At 51.4% G+C, this 20567-nt stretch overlaps 9 protein-coding genes across 9 annotated transcripts; 5 read left to right on the forward strand and 4 right to left on the reverse strand.

Annotated features, from left to right (window-relative positions):
- Nucleotides 1-164: 164 nt before the first annotated feature.
- On the reverse strand, nucleotides 165-987 carry ATEG_03532 (uncharacterized protein; the record flags this gene model as incomplete). The annotated part of the gene is made up of 2 exons (XM_001212710.1): nucleotides 165-846; nucleotides 902-987. The coding sequence occupies 2 exons, from the start codon at nucleotides 985-987 to the stop codon at nucleotides 165-167; spliced, it is 768 nt and encodes a 255-aa protein (XP_001212710.1).
- Nucleotides 988-2475: 1488 nt separating this feature from the next.
- On the forward strand, nucleotides 2476-3407 carry ATEG_03533 (uncharacterized protein; the record flags this gene model as incomplete). Its single annotated transcript, XM_001212711.1, has 2 exons — nucleotides 2476-2505; nucleotides 2568-3407. 2 exons carry the CDS (start codon nucleotides 2476-2478, stop codon nucleotides 3405-3407), a joined length of 870 nt encoding a protein of 289 aa, XP_001212711.1.
- A 1163-nt stretch (nucleotides 3408-4570) lies between these two features.
- Nucleotides 4571-6875, forward strand: ATEG_03534 (uncharacterized protein; the record flags this gene model as incomplete). The annotated part of the gene is made up of 3 exons (XM_001212712.1): nucleotides 4571-4931; nucleotides 4998-5187; nucleotides 5414-6875. 3 exons carry the CDS (start codon nucleotides 4571-4573, stop codon nucleotides 6873-6875), a joined length of 2013 nt encoding a protein of 670 aa, XP_001212712.1.
- Nucleotides 6876-7406: 531 nt separating this feature from the next.
- ATEG_03535 (uncharacterized protein) lies at nucleotides 7407-7760 on the reverse strand (the record flags this gene model as incomplete). The annotated part of the gene is made up of 2 exons (XM_001212713.1): nucleotides 7407-7585; nucleotides 7646-7760. The coding sequence occupies 2 exons, from the start codon at nucleotides 7758-7760 to the stop codon at nucleotides 7407-7409; spliced, it is 294 nt and encodes a 97-aa protein (XP_001212713.1).
- A 1685-nt stretch (nucleotides 7761-9445) lies between these two features.
- Nucleotides 9446-9906, forward strand: ATEG_03536 (uncharacterized protein; the record flags this gene model as incomplete). Its single annotated transcript, XM_001212714.1, has 2 exons — nucleotides 9446-9770; nucleotides 9845-9906. 2 exons carry the CDS (start codon nucleotides 9446-9448, stop codon nucleotides 9904-9906), a joined length of 387 nt encoding a protein of 128 aa, XP_001212714.1.
- A 1349-nt stretch (nucleotides 9907-11255) lies between these two features.
- On the reverse strand, nucleotides 11256-13264 carry ATEG_03537 (uncharacterized protein; the record flags this gene model as incomplete). The annotated part of the gene is made up of 2 exons (XM_001212715.1): nucleotides 11256-11553; nucleotides 11637-13264. The coding sequence occupies 2 exons, from the start codon at nucleotides 13262-13264 to the stop codon at nucleotides 11256-11258; spliced, it is 1926 nt and encodes a 641-aa protein (XP_001212715.1).
- A 590-nt stretch (nucleotides 13265-13854) lies between these two features.
- Nucleotides 13855-14944, forward strand: ATEG_03538 (ketopantoate reductase family protein; the record flags this gene model as incomplete). The annotated part of the gene is made up of 3 exons (XM_001212716.1): nucleotides 13855-14044; nucleotides 14095-14747; nucleotides 14795-14944. 3 exons carry the CDS (start codon nucleotides 13855-13857, stop codon nucleotides 14942-14944), a joined length of 993 nt encoding a protein of 330 aa, XP_001212716.1.
- A 385-nt stretch (nucleotides 14945-15329) lies between these two features.
- ATEG_03539 (SDR family NAD(P)-dependent oxidoreductase) lies at nucleotides 15330-16199 on the forward strand (the record flags this gene model as incomplete). The annotated part of the gene is made up of 1 exon (XM_001212717.1): nucleotides 15330-16199. One exon carries the CDS (start codon nucleotides 15330-15332, stop codon nucleotides 16197-16199), a length of 870 nt encoding a protein of 289 aa, XP_001212717.1.
- Nucleotides 16200-16386: 187 nt separating this feature from the next.
- Nucleotides 16387-18746, reverse strand: ATEG_03540 (alpha-N-arabinofuranosidase A precursor; the record flags this gene model as incomplete). Its single annotated transcript, XM_001212718.1, has 9 exons — nucleotides 16387-16572; nucleotides 16606-16776; nucleotides 16833-17339; nucleotides 17392-17627; nucleotides 17660-17736; nucleotides 17785-17868; nucleotides 17914-18308; nucleotides 18374-18493; nucleotides 18552-18746. The coding sequence occupies 9 exons, from the start codon at nucleotides 18744-18746 to the stop codon at nucleotides 16387-16389; spliced, it is 1971 nt and encodes a 656-aa protein (XP_001212718.1).
- Nucleotides 18747-20567: the final 1821 nt, after the last annotated feature.

Below are 20567 nucleotides of genomic sequence, written 5' to 3' on the forward strand. Positions count from 1 at the left end.
TGTATTGGTTAGTCGTGGCGGGGAAACCAGCAGGGAGACGGACGTTCTCGTCAATTGCAGGCGCCATTATGATGCGTTGGCTACGCAGCTCTTGTGTTCATCCCGCCAGAGAATCAACGCATCTCATGCATTTGGACAATCGTCACCACCCGGTTCAGCACAGACTATGTCACGAATGCACAAGGCCGATCAAAGCAGTCGTCCCACGTGTCTTTCCCAGAGGACCAAAAGCGTTGAAGGACGGTGTTTGCCGATGATGCGATGGGTGTCCCGAGGTCCTGACTCATGATACGCAATTCGTGGCCAACGAATTGACGAGACGGTGCTGCTGCACGGCCGGTTTCCATTCCAGCGACAACCAGCGGCCACAGCATGCACTTCCTCATCTGCGGCAGCAGGAGGGCCTTCTTTAGAAGATTTAGGAGTGAATGCCCGTGTGCCGCTCTGGTAGCGTTCAGTTCGGATGTGGACGGAAGAACGGACAAGCTCTGCAATGAAGCAATGCAGTAGATGAGCACGGCGGATTGATAAACGCTGCCTAGTACCAGCCAGTCCTCCTGATTGTTGGGAGCGGAGTCGGACCAATCCTGGGGCGCGAATCGCTCGATATCCTCCAGTAGCCTGTGAGCGGCGTCTCTTGTGTCGTCTGATATGATCTCGAGTCTGTCTGTTTCATATCGGAATTGGTTGATCTCTGCTATTTTTATAAACAGTTGAGGTGGACAGAGCAGCGCGGGGAACAGGCCTTCCCCATACATTTCCTCTATCAACGGAAGGATCCTGTTTTGGGAGGTGATATGAATTTGTTGCGATGGTGGGCTGGTCGTGTTTCCCATAACTCCAACACTTGGGCGGTTAGTTTCGCGACAATAAACTGGCCGCTCAAGTGGGATCTACATACACCATGAGGTACAGAAGTGCAGGCCTCATGTACTCGGTGGAGTGGAATAGCGTTTCTAGACCGCCACGCAGTTTGATTAACTGCATTGCTCCGGCGAAATGGTGGCGCCAGTCGATCGAAGGAGACTGCCGGGCCTGTAGTATACAGTTACTTCTGTTCCACTGATCTTGTCACAACACGACAGCAGGACTTACGTCTGCAAAAAGAACCATCAGGACACTGACGATGGTCGAATCGTCCGCCCGATCGGTAATTCTACCGATCTCGTTGGTGAGAGAAGCCATTGCGAGCGCGCGATGGTGATACACACGAGATCGGGCTTCAGCCACTGCAGGTCGTCCTGCGGTTGAAAGATGATGATGGATATAATGGCTGAGGGCGAGGTATACCAATGTATGGCAGATAGAGACGGGATACAGGTGCAGGCCAGAGAGCGGAAATAAGGAAGAGTATGGACTCGGTGCCAATTGATGCATCGGTATATACTCTGGGTAGATACACTGGTTGTCTGTTTGACATCAAATCCTGCTCCCAGGATGGAAAAAGGTCAACCCACAGTATTGTACGGCCTGCACTATCGCACAGGCTTCCATATTGACTTCGTGGACTGATAATTGGTCTTTTGGTATTCCAAGATGGCCGGTCTGATGCAGCATCATCGGCCTTTCTTGAATTTCCTCGTCGCTTGGACAACTCGACGAACTTGCGCTGGAATCTCGCGTCGATGCGGCAACATCCTTTTTACCAGGACTACTCGATTTCCGCTGCCGATTCCGAGACCTCACTTTCCCCGGAGTAAGCCATTTCAACGGTTTCTTCTCGCCGTACCCCGGGCAATCGACCCCTGCTGCGCGACATTTGTTGCAATCAGGCAGGGAGAAGTCGCACACCAGACGACGGCGCCGACACTCCCAGCACGGCCGTTGGAGACTGCGCGACATAGACGGTAGTTGAGTAGGGGATGCGATGAGGCTATTTCGCACAATACATTCTACGTGGTGCGGCTCGGAAGATAAATGGTTTCATGAGACAGCAAGGCTGATGTGGTTAAGCCCAATCGACCGTGTTGGACTTGGCTGCAGGCTTGGCCATATTTCATGCCTTTTCAGGATGGGATCGTCCTCAGCTCGAATGCAGATCATGGCTGTTCGGGATGGTTTAGGCAGAACGCAGCGCTCCAAGCCTCTGCGGAACAGCTTAATATGGGTTTAATGGGCCCAGGTTCTCCATGGGGATAGGGACACAGCCCCAACACGTGGCGGTGCGATATCCATGCGCCTCTGGAGCTGATCAAAGGAGTATAGTATAGCACAACAGCTTGAATTCAGAAAATCATAACTAGCCCGCAGTGTTGGCAATAGCATGCTGAGGTGATGTGAGCTGAATCAGGAAGATTTACCGACCGTGTGAGTGATGCTGTTGGTGGACACTGCGCATAGTGCCAAGAATGGGCGGCCTGGACCTGATCTCATCAAGCCCCTCGCAGAGGGCAGCCCGGCAGCTCCGGGGAGTCTCCGCAAGTTTGCAAAAATAATATCCGTAGATATCCTCACAGTTATTGCCGTCTCACTGAAATGGACCTATCCTTCCGCCCAATATCCCATGTACGTTCATTCAGATCATGCTAGATATGCTAAATATCATTTGCTGACATCCCTACCCCAAGCCACACAGCCGCGACCGTGAAGGGGGTTTTCCATTAGATGGAAAAGATCTGAATTCCGTCTCGGATGAGGCTCTGGCAGCCCTTCTCACATCTGCGCCTATTCTTCATCAGCGAGGCGGAACGACAGTTGTGCGACTTTCAAACACTTTGGTCATGAAGGGTGGCGGGAATGTCCTGCCTGGTGAAGCGGAAATGCTCCGTCTTCTTACCTCCAGAACCGCCATTCGCACCCCACGAGTCTATCGGTCCTTTCAGGTCAAAGACGATACACAATATTTTGGTACAACGGGGTTTATTGTGATGGATTTCATCCCAGGCCAGCCGCTGGACGAGTGCTGGGATTGCCTGTCCCGTGACACGCGAGGGAATATCGCTGTGCAAGTCGCTGAAATGATCCAAGAGATGCAGTCCTTAGAGCTTTCACCACCTGGCCCTATCGGTGGCGGGCCATGTCGGGGTCGTTTCTTCACAGATTATAGTGCTGGGCCTTTTATGGACAGTGCCGACATGGAAGCTTGGTTTAACCACAAGCTAGATATCTGTAAGAGCATCGGTCAAGCCCCGAAAGACATTCCGCCACTCCATTTTACCAAGTTTGTCCTTACACACCACAACATCAGTCCGCACAATCTAATCTTAGATCAACATGGTCATGTGTGGTTGATTGACTGGGCATATTCTGGTGCATATCCTCCTGTTTTTGAAAGTGCGACCTTGTCAATACAACCGTCTTTCATTGATTTCAATGAAGCGGTGCTATCCCGTATTCCACGTTACCCTGAGGAAGAAAGGCAACTCAATTCTATTGCATACGGGTTAACTACAGCGGCGTTCGCTTAAGGAAGGTTGAAATGGACGCTGACTGTACTTGTCACGATACTTGTACATTTCCAAGCAATGTACTGCAGTAGGCGCAACATTGATGGGTGCATAAATGGCGCTTAATGCTAAGAGTCTAATAATTGATGACAGAATGATCGATTGTTTCTACACCTTCTATTAGGCTTTATTGGCCGCAGAGGGATGCAAGGCATATTTCCGTCGATGTTTTTAGAAAGAAGCGCTATTGTATGAAAACCAAGTCCCGTGTAAGGGAGCTGCAAAACTGGCAGCCTAGTCCAGGACGCTATGTATTAATCCAAGCCGAGTACTGCTGTCGATAGATTTCCCCCAAGGGCTTGGTTATTATTCTTTTTTTCGTTGTCCTTTATCTCCCGGTCGCAACAAGATACATAGTAGTAGGACCTTTCCCCCTGTGGAACAGACACGGAGATTACTGGTTCAAGCAATCTGGGCTGGCTATATTCATACTACCGATAAACAAGACATACTTCGACATGTGCCTTCCAGTACGGACTGCACAGACTAAGTGGTTATTAAAATGGTTTAGGAACTGGAGATACAGGAACCAACGGCATAACCCTAGGTAATTCCTCTAAGTATTGAACATAAACGTAAACGGTTAGAAATTCCTTGATAGAGGTACCCGAAGGATAGTAGTAAGAAAACAATTCTATTCAAAACAGAGATCTATCGTATTTATACTCGGTTTAAGGTGTAATTTCTATGGACCCATGACTCGCCGATGAAGGACTTCAACTGATTGGACGTACCCTTCAGACGATTGATCAGGAGGACCTAGTATATCCAGAAACCAACGGAATGCTAATTCACTAATGCCTACTACTAGTAATCAAGGGGTCGACATGCTGGGCCTCAAATAGCCAGGCGCTCGAATGCAGGTAGTTACACAGCGACGAAGGCGCAGTAAGGTGATCACTACTATACTAGCCACAGTACATAACTATTTAATGATTCGAACTTACCCGTAGTGCATTAGACTAGCGCCAATATATAGGGGTACTGCAGCCTAGTCCAGGCCGCGGCTCCGTGGCCAGTGCCTCCGATATATGTATAAATCCGAGCCAGGGGTTGCTGTCAACAAGGGCTTGGTTCTCTTTCTCTTTTCCACTATCCTCTATCCCCGATTGAGACAAGGCACAATGGAAAGGACAAAGTTGACCTCCATTGAGCTCCACCCCCGGGCACTGTCGCAGTCCGGGGAGGAAGATGTGCCACTGCACGCAAGTCCGGACGGTAATGGGATATCATCTCGGCTGAAATTCCGATGTCTAGGGGCAAAAGGTACAGTTGAAAAGTGGAAGAAGACCCTCTATATGGGATGTATGGCGACTCTTGTTGTGCTGGGGTTTAATCTAGGGTTTATGCTGTGGGCGGTGACGCATCTCGGGTTGGAAGGGGGACGAGGGGTCTTGTTTTCGGGAGCCTGCGACCAGACAAAGAAGATTAGTACTGGATTCCATTTGCTGATCAACCTTCTGGGGACGACCATGTTGGCAGCAGGTAACTATGGCATGGTTTGTTCTTGACTTGGTGGTGCTGCGCAGCTTGTCGCTGACAGTGCAACAGCAATGCCTCTGCGCCCCGACGAGGCGCGATATAGATCTGGCCCATTTGGAGGGACGGTGGCTGGATGTCGGTGTACAGAGTATGCGAAACCTCTGGCACATTCCCCGGAAGAAGCTTGCTCTCTGGGTTTCTTTGGCACTTTCGTCGCTGCCGCTTCATCTCGTGTAGGGTTCACGGCCACTAATAGGAGGTGACTATCTGATTCTCCTGGCCCAGATATAACGCGACGATATTCCAATCGGTGGCGTCTTACGAGTACTCTGTGTTTGTTGGAAACAGGCCGTTCTCCAGCTACAACGAAAGTGCTGCCATTTGGACCTACTTTCGACAGTGGAAGGACTTCCCACCGCCCAGTTTCACCCGACTGCGGGAAATGAGCTCAAAGGGCGAGCTACAACTACCGAACTCAGCAATAGGGACTGTATCAACACATATGCAACAGACGTCCGGACCAGATATGGTAGCCTGCTTCTAGTCGCCGACGACTTTAACTCCACTTATTACGACTTTGCTCTCATAGGTCCTTGGAACGACGCTCACGATCCGTATAACTGGATGTGCACCGCACTGGAGGCCTCCCCCTGCTCCAGGATGATTCACCAGGTCAATCCAGATAACTGGACGATAACAGAGGAGATTGTAGAATGGGTCGGTGAAAGGATTTTTGATCCGACAACGCAGACGTACCCAGTGATTGGCCCCATGACGTTCAGAGTGCGGTATTGCCTAGCCGAGACGGTACCAGAAAGGTGCACCGTTGAGTATAGCTTGCCGTTGGTTATCATCGTCGTTCTAGTGAATCTCATCAAAGCTACCACCTCATGGGCTACCACGGCGAGTATAGCAGACTCGCCTATCTTGACCATGGGGGATGCCATCGCCACATTTCTCAGGAGCCCAGATGCCACTACACATGGCGAATCACTCCTTTCACGGGATAACGTGCTAAAGCCCAGCATCAAACCCCTAACATATTGCGCGACCCCTCGAAGATGGGGCTCATCTGTTTCATTTCAACGTTGGATCAGCTGCTTCTTACTGTACGGTGCCAATCACCGACCCCCTCCTGCCTCCAGTGTTTCCTCCACTGACCCCTTCAGCTTCTTAATGACAATCATTGTCTGCATTATCCTCCTTGCCTGCGGCATCAGTACAATCAATAGTGGCCAAAATCCCTGGGAAACTGGATTTGGGCAACTGAGGTTGGTAACTCTTATTGGTGGCGATTCGCCAACCTCTCTCGTTTCAAACACTATGATTGCCAACACCCCGCAAGTCGTATTCTGCGTGCTTTATTTCTCCGCCAATGGCATCTACACCATCATGACACTCTCAAGTGAATGGAGTGACTACGCCGTTGAACGCAAAGGTCTGCGGGTGTCGGTGGTGCCGTCCGGGTCCCAGCGTAGCACCTATTTTCTTTCCCTGCCGTACCGGTACTCCCTCCCTTTAATGATGTGTTCAGGCATGTTCCACTGGCTCATCTCACAGAGCCTATATCCGGTTAGCATCACATTATATTCACCAGACCTTACCCGGAACCCCCTGTTGGACGTAACAAGATTAGGGTGCTCACCGATGGCAATTGTGACGACATTATCGCTGGGGCTTGTAATGCTGGCGTGTTTGGGGGGGCTAGCGTTTAAGAGATTCAAGTTGGGCATGCCAGTGGCTGGTAGTTGTAGTCTCGCAATTGCTGCGGCGTGTCATCCTGTTTTGGTTGGGGAGGGTGACGAGGTGTATGGTGATATCACTGCCATCAATGAAACAGAACCTCTGAAGTGGGGAGTGGAAGAGTTCGAGGATACCGAAGTGGGACATTGTGCGTTTTCAAGCAATGCAGTGCAGGAGGCGCAACATGGAATGGTGTATGAATAGCCCCTATGCCGAGAACCCAATGATTGATGACAGAATCAATATTACAGATCGTTATATAGGGCTACCCCCTTTCTGCTTGATACTATATATTATGGGCTTTCAGAGTAATTCTCTACCTTCCTAACCAGGGAGTTATGACATAGGGCACTTCTAGTTATGGGGAGAACACACACAGGGCATTCACTGTCCGCTGCTGCAACGCTATAGGGAGAGAAATATCATTCCCAGAATCCCCAACTCTTACGTTCAGAGCAAATAGTCTCCAGTAAGATCTTAATCGGGGTAACTGTATCGCCACGAATGATAGTTGATTTCGTCTCGGTACGTATTGCTTCACGAATATTATAACTTTCATGCCTTGCTAAGGCAGGTACGGGTATGCTACAATGCTCAATTTGCGCTAACTGAAGGATCAGGTTTGATCCATTTTCCCATTATCGATTAGGCCTATGTTGAATAGGCCCGAGTCGACCTATCCCCTGAGCAACTCGACAGTCTACTAGGTACCTCTTAAGTACACAGCCCTTCAGTCTAGCAATAATCGCTCTTGCCCGATCCACCATCCTTGCAGCCGCCGCCACAGTAGGTGATGTAGGAGATATCTCCGTTCTCTCCTCCGTTGCAATGGAACAGAGATTCATGAATGTGGCCGTAATCGGTGGGTTGGTTGGCGGCCTCCAGGGCACCGTTCACTTGCGCGGAATATTTTCCTAGATGTGTCGGTCAGCAACCAGTCTGTTTAGCTGGACAACAGCTCGCTTAGAGCGTACCGATGTTGAGCAAGTTGTAACCACAGTAGTTAAGGCCGGTCTTGCAGTTGTCGGCGGCCGCGAGAGGCGCAATGACACTGAGAACAGCAAGTGTAATGGAAGCGATTTTGACCATTTTGTCGGTTGGTGAAGAAGAATAAAGCGTGGAGGGAAGAAGATTGAATGAAGGTGAGTCTGAGAACAGTTGAGGATGATTGTAGATGATTCCAACACCAAGGGGGACATCTGAGCCTTTTTATACCTTCGACGAACCCCGGAATGGAGGCACTGCTCTGTTGCCGGTCCTGAGTCTTCCAATTCCTTGACCTTCAGAACGGCCGATCAAGGTATCTACACTCACCTAAAATCTCACGATGTCTCACTTTGGCACCGCATACGGAAAGAGCACAAAGTCCCCCGCACCTTTGTGATTTTTCGATGGCAGTACTCTGGAGTAGTATACAATAGGCGTCCTAGGCCCCTAGTAAGCAGCCCCACCCGTACAAAAGAACATTAAGCATTGGCTCAGGAGCATACTAGATTAAGTTTCGGCCCCTTGAAAGCTTGTCCTTGGGGCCTAACAGGGCACTTACTGTACAGGCTCGAGGGGCTATGCAAATAGTGTGTGCATGTCTCAGCTGACTGCGTCGAAGACCAGAGAGACCCAACAGGTCTCTCAGACCCCACGTCAGACTAACTAACCGGGATGACACCCCGACTTACCGCGGGGGGGGTCCTGCAGGAGGCTTGACTGCTCTTGGCTATGTTGGTAAGCCGCGGAATGCCTCCGAGCTCGCCTATCTCATCACACGGCGGGTTTCCAGGCCCATCTGCTAATGCATCATCCCTATTTGTTCGTTCGGAAAGCGAACAAAAGAAGAAAGGGGCCTGTTGTTGACACTATGGCTACAGCGGACTCCGAAGACGTAAGCGACAGCGAGAGTGGTAGAGGTTGGGGTACAGATTGGGAGGAGATATATATTGAAGGGCTGAAGATGGTGAAGACCGCAGCACCGTACCAGTGCTTGGAAATGGGCGCGCGAGGACTATTTGCGTTTGTGGAATAGACTGGGAAGGAAAAAGAATGTTTCTAACTAGATTGATGAGTATGACAAATTGAATGTCTGAAGGCGTTATGATGTTCGGCTTGCCATCCGGATATGGCTTCAAATGTGCATTGCTGGCAGCTAATCAAGGGATTTGGAGCCACAACCACAAGAGTCTATTCGCCTGGCTGACGCCATACAATATTATGACGATTGTGAGGTGAGCGGTGATACGGGGGCTAATGGATGGAGACTGCACTGCCATTCAGTTGTCGACGACAAGTCACCCACAGCCCGACGGGGTTCCGACAAGGCAGGCAGGTCATACCAGGGTCCCATGTCAGCAACCTCCTTAAAAAGTCTATTCTTCTTCGAGGGAACGCTTGACGGAACGCTTGACAGTACAGCCCCCAAATTGCCAGATATATGAAAGGGGGAAGGGTTTCTACAGGCGAGCCGCGCGAAGGAGCGGCTGGGGAGATAAAGGTGCTCAGGCTTGGTCGACGCCCTTTTGAGCAATAAAGTAGTTAAACTGGGTTTGGCATTCTCTTCTGCTGATCCTCGTATTCTGTTTTTAGCTTAATTAGAGAATTGGCCAAGCCTTTAGGGGCCGGAGTCGTGGTTTAGATCCTCGTGTCGCTCGTATACACGATGAAAATAGAACGACATACGAACTTTCAATTCGAGTGAGGTCAACAGACTCACAAGCAATATAAACCCGCCAACTCCTTCCTTTTAGATCAGGAGGCAGCTACTCACGAAAAAAATATTCACCATGCGTCCTTTCCTCCAAACTATTGTACTCCTCGCATCCAGCGTAAGCCTGGCTTGGGCGGCGCTACCGTCTTCTTCCCAATTCGACCTGTCAGCGCCATCTTACGACCTCTTCCGCAGCAAGCCCCTTGCTGACGCGACAGTCCAACAAGGCTTCTCCTTCGACAATGTCAATCATCGCCTCTTTGTCGCCCAACGCCGCGACGGGTCCTCCGAAACCGCCGGCGATCTGTGTATCACCCAGCTTGATTTCCACGGAAACATTGTCGGATCAATGGACCTGATCGGGTTTGGCCACGGCGTGTCCTTTGCCGCTCAGCCAGTCGGTTCGTCGACATACCTCTGGACCGAGGTCGATGCCAACTCGAATGGATACGGGAAGAAGCTCGCCCGGTTCAAGTTTGTCAATGGCAAAACTCTGTCGCATACCGATGCCTCGCTCGCGAAATTCACTGCTGTTGAGGGTGCAACGGAGCACACCTGCTCTATTGACCCGGTGAATAACCGGCTCGTGGTCCGATATGCTCTGAGCGGGAAAAAGCGCATTGCCGTGTTCGATCTGGGGGCCGCAACAAAGGGTGACTTTTCTACGAAACTGGCGGATATCGCTCATCCTTCGCTGGATACGCTATCCAAGGTGTTCCAGGGGTATGCTGCATATGGAAAGTACGTCTATCTTCTTACGGGAGAGTCGTACGCTGCTTCTGGTGGTGTGGTCAACTCGCAGGTGACCGCCGTGGACTTGAATACTGGGAAGGTGGTCCAGGGTCCGACGCTGACCAAGGCGGGCTCAACCCTCTCGTTCCGTGAGCCGGAAGGACTGGCTATTTACCGCACCGATGCCGGGGAGGTGAGACTGTTCTTGGGATTTGCCTCTGGGGAGGCTGGCGACAGAAGGTCGAATCTGTTCTACAAGAATGCTATGGTATAGTAGGCATGTCGATGAGTTTCGATTTGGAATCTTGGTTTCACACACTATGTACATACCTCCGTCCAGCAAGTATGCAACTACATCACACCAACTGTGCAAATACTATACGGGTACATCCGTCTCCCAGTGGTCGATGACGTGCGACTCGCCCAACGTTTCCTTCAATGCGAGTACCATGTCGTCTATGGTCGACAGAAACTTCAAGTATGCACTCACCGCAACACAGTAGCGACGGTAGCTTTCATCTCTGATAAGCGTCGTATTCAAGGCCACGCCCATGTGCCGGGCATGCCACGATTCGTGACAGCGTTTCACTAACGGTGTTGGGAGTCGCTCCGGTAGGGGAAGCCCAGATCGAAGAGCCTGCTCAATGACGCTGAGCACGGCCATAATGTCTCCAACCGCATGGTCATCCAGGATGCCAGCTGTAGACACCAGACGTTGCTGGAATTCCAGTGGCAAGGATGTGGACAACATGAGCAACCGTGTTAGGGCTAAGTTCATATTCTGACATAATATTTTCATTTGCGCGAGAACATGGTGGTCGAATGGCCCCAGGCTAACCTCGAACTTCAGCATGGCGATGGGGCCGTTGAGCGACGTCAATGTCTCAGCGATTTCCAGAGAGATCTTCTCCGCAACGGCCCCAACAGGATTCTGGTGGTCCGCGCGACCCCAGTATGAGAGTAGCAACGCGTAATGATCCGATAATGTTTGCACGGTATTCGACAGCGTTTTGCAAGTATGACGGGTCGTCGATGGCGGCCTGGGGAACAGCTGCACGACAAAGGCCGCGACGAACCCAAGTAATACAGTGACTAGTCGTTTCCAAAACGCCTCATACCCATGGCCAGGCAGACCATATTGCTGGATATGCGCATCATCGTAGCTGAAGCCGACAACAAGAACGAATGTCACACCACTCATAATCGCTGCCATTATGAAGGCTTGTGGGAGGAACAGACGCCACCACATCAGGACCACCGTCATTGCTGCTGTTATGGCGGCCATTCCGTATGCGTTCCCTGTTCCATGCCCAGAGCCGATATACCATGCTACCATTCCCAAGACTCCTCCCAGCACTGTCCCGAGCGCACGAGACACCACCGAAAAGGTAAAGTCCGCCATGTACACGACAAGGGTTGTTTGAGCTGTAATAATGCCCCAGACGCCCTTCTCTCTATAATAAAAGCCTGACGAGTGTGGCAGTGATGCCGGAATCGCGCAGGCAATTGTGACCACCACCATGCGCAGGGCATACATGCCCCCGGGGTTCGTCAACCACTTATAGAGCATGATAAATGTTTTGAGTATCTGGTTTCGATGCACGGGTCTTGTGTATCCCCTGCTGATACGAAGTTGTCGATGAGCTTCTTTCGTCTGCTCCTCCAACACGTCCGGGTCGTCGTCATTCGCCCCAGGAGAAAAGCCTGACACAGGTACCCTCTGATGGCCGTTCACAATCCATGCTAGCCAGTATTGAAGTCGAAATGGTAGCCAGAATTTATTGTCGGGGCGGGTCTGCAGAAGACAGTGCAGATGGTCCAGGAGGGTTTCTGTTGCCTCCGCTAATGCGATGATCCGTTCTTCTACAACCATTCCAAGGATGATTCCTCGCAGAGAGTAGGAACCGAGTTCCTCTGGGCTTTTAAGCTCTCCATTCTCCTCGAACAGGTCCGCATGGCTGTCGATCAACTGCTGAGTCGTTCTCGTAATACATGTTGCTCGAGCCGAGGATAGAGTGCCTCGAGTATGTTTCACTCTGTCAGTAAGATCGGCCATCTTGATCTTTTGGTTTCGCGCAAACCATCGAGTGGAGTTTACGGCATGGATGCTGTCGGCGATGAGATTGACCGACTGCGAACACAAATCCAGTACGGCAGAGGTAGATTCCCTCATTGCGTCCAATGCACTAGACCGCATCGCCCCGTTCTCTGGATCCTTCAACGCGTTCATCATGTTGGCAGTCTCCAGCAACTGACGCCGCCCGACCTCATGAAGACCCTTTTCTTTCGTCTGCATGTTCTCGTTCTCTGGCTGCATATCCAGTTTCTCCAGCCTCTGATCCAGGGCTGTACGATCAATATGAAAGTCCAGGAGAGACAATCCCGCCATCATAACTTGACGTAGCGGCTGATTAAGTGACTTGATGTCATGGGGACCCCAGCGACCACGAGAGAGATCCAATGGAAGGAACGCCATAGCAGGGGCGATGGCCTTGAATGTGCCAATGATCTGCGTTCGTTCAGCTTCAAGTTTCTGTAGGTTCAAGGTCCTCCTCGAGAGGCGTCCCCTTGTAGATCGGAGCGGTGATTCCCCGAGTCGGACGAGTTGCTCCATCTTGGCGAGAACAGCGTAGGATGTGGATTGCGGGAAGAAGATGAGACAGCACACAGCCCCAATTCCAATCCCAATGGCGGCTGGTTCAACCAGGACCTTAGCCAGTAATGGCGTGAACGAAGGGAGCGTAGGCCCAAATAGCAAAAAGAGGTCCGTCACGACTATCCCAAAGAGCTGTGCAAGGACGAATTTCGGGTTCGCGACGCGGATTCGCGACATGGCATAGACGAACAGACAGATCAACACGTAGAAAATCACCGTCACGCGTGCGTCGAGCATGAAGCCATCATGTATGAGCTTCTCAGCTACAAATGAGGGATCTTCTCCAGTCGCTTTCGCCTGCGCTGCGGCTTCCTGCTGCAACTGCTGGAGTAGAGCCTGCGTCTGGGAGGCTGGCCGTGCTGCCAGAGCAGCTTTCATGGTCAGTAGTCCCCAGGCCCAACCCAGACACATTCCAAAGAGTAACGATAGCGAAGCAAGCAGATAGATGAAGAGGATTCCCGCTGGCGGTACAATGTAGAGCAGCAGGGCGCCGAAGAACGTCGCCATGCCGATTTTGTGCAGAGCAGGACCAATGAAGATCAGCAACGACGCGACCCAGGCTGCCACCCAGCACCGGAAGAGCAGCTTAAGATCGCGCCTGTTGAAGTGGTCCAGCCACGCGGGGAGCGAGATGCGGCGTTTATGATGGACGCCATCTTCGTTACCAAGAGGGTGCTCGGATCCAGTCATCTTCCATTTCCTTCAGAAATCTGGATAGACAATTGTGTAGCAGCAATGTCCAAGGTAGCAATGGCAACTTCCCAGTCTCTGTTCAAGCCTCGGTACTCGATCTGTCGGGAGAACTCGCTTTGGTCCTCGGGCCGACTCGACGTCATCTCGTCGCCGCCGCATCCGCAATCCAAACCCTAATGCGCTTTTCACGTTTAGGTGCAACATTTGGTTGATGCAGGTATAGATGCTTGATAGATAGAATAATTTCTATCTCTATCTGATTGTTTGGTTAGCGTCTCGGGAACAATGCCGAGAACTAGGTTGGCTAGTTTGCTGGGTTCAATCCTTCGCGTCCATGGCCCACTTGGAGGAGGGGTCAATTCCATCGAGTCACTCGCCTTTGCATCTCCAAGAGTCCACTCACCATGGCGAAATCTCGAGTTCTCCTCGTTGGTGCCGGAGGCATTGGGACGGTAGCAGCTCTGAATCTGGAGCATGGCGAACTGGCGTCCGTCTCCTGCGTTCTGCGGTCCAATTTCGAGGTGGTGAATGAAAAAGGCTTCACGATAGACTCGTGTGATCACGGCCAGCTGGAGAATTGGAAGCCCACCGAAGGTATTGACGCAGAGTTTGGTTGGAATTTCAAGATATTAACGAGATGATAGTCTTGAAACGCATTCCCACGGCTGACAGCAACAGTCCCTTTGATTACATCGTCTGCTGTACCAAAAACATTGCAGATGTGTCCCCAGCGCTCGTGGATATCATTTCGCCTGCCGTGACTGACAAACATACCGTCATTGTGTTAATCCAGAACGGGTTAAACATTGAACGACCGATTCTTGCCCGGTTTCCGGACAACATCGTCCTTTCCGGGGTGAGCCGTGCGGACGCGCACGAAATAAAACCGGGCCACATCCAACAAAAGCAGCCCGATATGCTGAACATCGGTGTCTTTCCTCATCCGAATCGTCCAGTGCATGATCTCAAGAGGGCTGCAGAGGATTTTGTGCGGGTGTACTCTGCATCAGGAAGGACGAAATGCAAGCATGAGCCGAATGTCGGACTGGACCGCTGGACTAAGCTGGTCTACAACGCCTGTCTGAATCCAATCTGCACATTGACTGGACTGGATACGGGAAGCTTGCAGTTACATGAGCATAGTATGGTGACATTGGTCAGGCCGGCGATGCGCGAGGTGGTCTCGGTAGCATCAGCAGGAGGATATTCGCTCCCAGACGATATCATCGAACGCACCCTTGCCGGAAATCCAATCGAACAGCGCATCGCTCCGAGCATGTTGGTAGATCTGCGAAAGGTATGTTTATTCTCGTGATAGGAATGGTCTACCCACTAATGACTTAGGGAAATCTAATCGAACACGAGAATATCCTTGGGGAGGTAGTGCGCGAGGCGAGGGCTGTCGGCGTCGACACGCCCGTGTTGACCATGTTGTACAATCTCTGTTGCTCTGTTCAATATCGTCTCAAGCTGGCGCGCGGTATCACCAGCTGACCCTCATGCTACTGAAATTGTTGAAGATGTTGAAGGTCGTCCTATTGTCAGTAGAACTTCGGTAGTCCCTGACTGGCTAACCCAAAAAGGAAAGCCGAGGCATTCACAGTAGCCGATACTTCTTGATACGTAAATCTCAAGTCGTTGCTCTCCCCACTTCTGATTGTCTCTCGAGATTCCGTAGCGTCAGTCCAATCTTTACCAGGTTCTACTGTCGGTCATCTGTCCGGCAATACCGATAACCGAATATGAACAACAGACGCCTCGGTTCCCATGCGGGGGCGCATCGTATCTCACAACCATGACAAATTCCCACACTCGCTAACCAATCTACATAAGCACCACATCCCTATATTGCTGTTTCTGTCGCCGCCCCGACTTCATCATGAGCCTCGCGACACCCGAAGATCCCCCTGTATCAAGACCCCAACGCTCCCTGCACGGCCGCGTCGCTGTTGTGACCGGCGCAGGCGCAGCAGGTGACGGGATCGGAAACGCACGCGCAGCGGCCATCCTACTCGCGGAGGACGGCTGCGCAGTGGTTTGTGTCGACGTGAACCTGGAGTTGGCCGAACGCACCGTCCAGATGATCGCCGCCGAGGGCAAAGGGCGCGCAATTGCCGTGCGCGCAGACGTGACCGTTGCCGCCGACTGCGAACGCGTCATCAAGACGGCCGTCGATCACTTCGGACGACTCGATATCCTGTTCAACTGTGTGGGTGTGGGCGGTGCGCAGGGCACAGCTGAGACGGTGGACATGGAGGAGTGGGCGCAGGGACTTAATCTGAACGTCTCGAGCATGGTGCTCATGGCCAAATATGCCATCCCTGCGATGCGCAAGAACGACCCTGCGCCTGGCTATCGCGGCAGCATTGTCAATATGGGCAGTGTTGCTGGGCTCAAAGGCGGCACGCCGCATCTCCTGTATCCGACGAGTAAGGGGGCGATTGTGAATATGACACGCGCCATGGCGGCGCACCACGCTAAGGATGGGATCAGGGTTAATTGTGTCTGTCCGGGTATGGTGTATACGCCGATGATGTACGCCAAGGGGATGTCGCCGGAGGCGAGGGAGGCCAGGAAGAATAGAAGTCTGTTGAAGACGGAGGGTAATGGATGGGATGTGGGCGCCGCGGTGCGCTTCTTAGCGGGCGATGAGGCGCGTTTCATGACCGGTGTCATTCTACCTATCGATGGTGGTACCACGGCGGCTGTGGGTACGGAGCTTCCTGCTGCTGCGAGCGTGAATGGGTAGTGGTAGGAAGTGTATAACGGTATGAGTCGGGGTCGAATCCCTGGGTAGGAGGGTTGTTCTCAGATGAATTAAATGGTAGTAGTGTATCAGATGTATCTACATGGACGAACGCCAAATGCATAATATATCCAACCCAGATGCGTCCGGAGACAAATATGGAAAGATAGTAGACCAACTGCATCTTTATTCACGAGACCACCAGTACCGCAACAGACCATGGGGTCATCTCGATGGTATAGTTCCCATGAGATACGGTCACGTTCTTGGTGACCGGCTTGATGGTCACATTATGAGGAATGTTGTAGTCGTCTCTCGGACCCGAAAGCGTCTCCAGTTTGCCAGACTTCGTGTCTGGCACCTCCACATAGACGGTCTGATGGTCTTCTCCGTAGTTTGCTAGTTTGACGTAGTATGTGTCGTTTGTGTGGGAGGCAACCCAGTACAGCGGTCCAAAGCCTGCGGTCGAGTTGACGGGGAGAATCGTAGACCCTCGGTTGGTTGAAAACATCTGCTGGACGTAGTATGAGGTAGAGGGGGTTATCGACCCCGGGCTCGAGTCGAACCCATAGAGCGTTGGCTAATGAGGATATGTCAGCATTTATCGAGATTATAGGCCATGGTTGATGATCTTACCGACCACTGTGTATAGCCAAAATGCTGCAATAACGGCGCATACGCCGCCATCTTCACCACATCACTGTTTCGTTCCAAACCGATCATATGTGCGGCCTCACTACAGCTCATTTTCATGGAAGACCAGTAGACTCCGTGGGCGTCGCTGGTATTGCGACAACCAAACTCACCGACCATGATGGGCTGGGAGCGTGGCTGGTTATCCCAGTAATTGAACATCGCAACCAGATCGTCCGGCTTGCGGTAGTAGTGGAAATCGTACATGATTCCGTCCGGGGGAGACTCCGGCAAACAATCGAAATCATTGGTAGATGCGATCAGAGTGACGTTGGGATATTTCTCGTGAATAGCATCATAGACCTGAGTAAAGCGATCGGGGTATGTTGGACATCCGCCGGTGAAATCATCCTCGTTGCCAATCTCGATATACTCTACCAACCAGGGCTCTTTGCGACCGTTCTTTGCCCTCATGCTGCCGTAGGTGCTGTTGGGAGGACCAAAGAGGTACTGGAAACGATCAGATACGCATAAGGCGAACGCTGGATTGGTATATACTGACCTCCATCTCGTTCATGATATCGTCGAGGAAAGGCTGTAGATCGGAACCAGAAAGGATTCCTCCATACGATTTGCCATCCCACACGGCTAGAACAGGGGCCATTCCCATGTCCTCACACCACCAGAGGTATTCATCGAGTCCTGCACATGTCAGTGCCTGATCCTGCTCACTGTCCAAGGCTAGACTCACCGAGAGCGTCCGTGTTTGGATAATGCCAATCACCTGGATTGTTAGTACTATGGTCATCGTCACGAGTAGAGATACTGACTCTGTCTTCCAGGACGTTCAACGACTGGCCCAATGGTCTGGTTCCAGATCCATCTGTTGTCGATTTGGATTCCCTCTCTGGATATCGATCAGTAGACACATCTATTATAGCAACTGGTGACCCACATGTTATTTCCACCGGGAAACCGGAGAAAGGACGGCTTGATTTGTTCCAGTGTAGTCGCCAAGTCTTTACGTAGACCATTCACCCTATTTCCTGTCAGTAAAATCCTACCAAACAAGAAGATCCCATACCTTGAATGATAGGTGGGTGGGAATAGCTGCGGTAGCCCAAAGTTGAGCGATCCCCCGTCCACTCTTGAACCATCAAACAGCAGACGCCACTCATTATTGCCGTCCGGAGAAGCAGTCGAGTTGAAGAAGGTTTCGTAGCGAGTGAATTCCCCAAACGTACTGTTCACTGTGATGTTGTGATTGGCATAAACGATCCCACTGGCTGACCCGACGAGCTGCAGGGTGATGGGCCCCGAATAAACACCCTTCATCCAGAATTCACATCGATACGTGTCGTTCATCACAGGGATCCCATTATAGCCCGAGTTGGAGAACCCCACCAGCTTTGACTCCCACGGCATCACCTGCACTTGGAGCGAGGAGGTGATGGCATGGCTGACCGGATTGAGGTTGTCCTGTAAGATGTCGACATCTCCGACAGGCGCGTAGGCTGTTAAGCCAGGGTCGGACCCCTGAAAACCGTTGTTCCGCAGTAGTTGACCGTGAATCCCGCCATCTCCTGCGCGTTTTCAGCAATTTTACATTGGGAGGAGAGAGGTGGTGGTGGTGGTTGAGGGATCATACCCGATTGATCCATTTCCTAGATGCCAGTCGCAGATTAGCTCATGCCAGCGAAATGACACGGAGGATGATCAAACCTCAAACATGATCCCCCACAGGAGGGAACTGGACTGGTTTCCGCCCTCCTTTGCAACCGTCAAGGTAATCGGCGCACTATTATTTTTCTTCTCGACATCCTCCCTCGTCGATGACCCTGGGTCCGCTCGCGCCCATGTCAACCCAGACAGGGTGAGAACTCCGAGAATGAGCCTGGCAAGAAGACACGCCCACATGGTCAGTAGAATACCCTTCGGAAGGCGCTGCGGGTGGCTTGCAGGGCGAGTACTCGTGGGATGGCGCCGTTGAGTCCATAAGGAGAGATGGCGTCCCTCATCACCGAACCGAGGCCGGCGAGCGAGGGATAGTATAATAATCACCACCGACCCGTGGAGAGGGGCACTGCGAATAACATTGCAATGCCGGGCGAGTCCTAGACAGGGTCACATCAGGAACGGCTCATTCTCGAGGACATGCGCACGAGGAACGAACTCTGTCGACCTCCATGACATCACTACGTCTATCCACGCGGCCCATGAGCCTGTCTCGTCTAGGAAATGTTATCGAGTCCACTATCATGATGTCAACCAGACGTCCATCTTCATCAATTCACTTCCTTGTAAAGAAACAGTTCCACTTGTTCGAGGGTATAGACGGCTGCTCTCCAACGCAGACTGGGAAATGGCCTCCAGAGTCCCTGGCATTCTTCGGAATGTGGCTGTCGACGGTATGGCCCTCAACTGCCAATAACAACAAAGTCCTAGTTCTCATTCCATTCCTGCACGCCATCGGATTGTCAGCCCACAAGGGCAGTCATGTTGTCCTTTTTGCTGGCATTTAATGTGTGATTGAACATTATTATCGAGTGTTGGAAAGGAGATCTGGCTGGGATGACTAAGGCCTGTCTACATGTAGGACATCACGTGATTTCTGTCCGGATGGCATAATCATAAACCACCGTTGAATGGCCCTTTTTTGCTATTATAATTGTTAATAATACGCGTGCTGTGCGTTATATGACGTATAATCTGGATATATATTGTACAATCACACATGGAGCTTTGTGAGCGTGGTGTGGTAGAAAGCGCTTCTCTGTATCAGAGAGGATATATATCTCTGCTCTACAGCAGCGGACAGAATATCCCCACGCTGAGACCTTTATTTTGATAATTATATTCACGGTCAAGCATATGGACGAATGCCGAGGATCAAATAGACACAGATTCTCCATATATCCTGTTAACCAGACCGATAACCCGACAGTTGTGATGATCAAGTACCGAGCAGCCTCGGACCCGCTCTGGAATAGGATGAGAGATAGTGTCAATCAGTCTCCATATAGAGCAAGTGGCGGACTACGAGAGCCGCCAAGTCTCCCTCCGTGTGTTATGAAACAATCGGCAGATGTGAAACATACAAAGTCCGATCTGACCTCATGCCTAGAAAGCCATGGCCAAGAGCGCGGTCCCGAGAGATCGTCTCCTACTTGAGCCCACAACAACCCCATGAAGAAGATAAAATGACTCTAGCCCCGAGGCAGAAGCAGCTCTGATCAGACATCACCACTCTTACGCCCTCAAGTCTCTTTCACCACCTAGAATAGGATTCAAAATGCAGTTCTCTCTCCTTTTCACTACTGCCTTGGCAGTCTTCTCGGGCTCCGCCACCGCCGCGCCCACCGAGGAGCCACCGAGCGATGTCTGCTTGATGATCTGCTACTTTCAGCAGCCGAACTGTACTGAGCCAGCGGTAAGCAGCAGCATCAGTCACTCTAACCTCATTCAAGATCAGTGGGCACTAACAGAAGATGGTGATTAGTATGCCAAGAAGAGCGGTGATGTGTGTGCTATCCCCGACGAGACGTTAAGTAGAACTAACAACGATAGTGCTGGACTTGCTGTAACCCAGTGGTTTAGATTCTCTTGTGCCATGGGAGCTTGGAATATCAATTCTTCTTCACTGCTTCCGTAATAGCGGGCTTCCTTGCAGTCATGATGTTACAGATGCGTGGGAAAATAAATTCTTGTTTGATCTTGGAAGCCACTCCACCAAAATCT

This window comes from Aspergillus terreus, genomic scaffold (genome assembly GCF_000149615.1).
Source record: "Aspergillus terreus NIH2624 scaffold_4 genomic scaffold, whole genome shotgun sequence".
Lineage (NCBI taxonomy): Eukaryota > Fungi > Ascomycota > Eurotiomycetes > Eurotiales > Aspergillaceae > Aspergillus > Aspergillus terreus.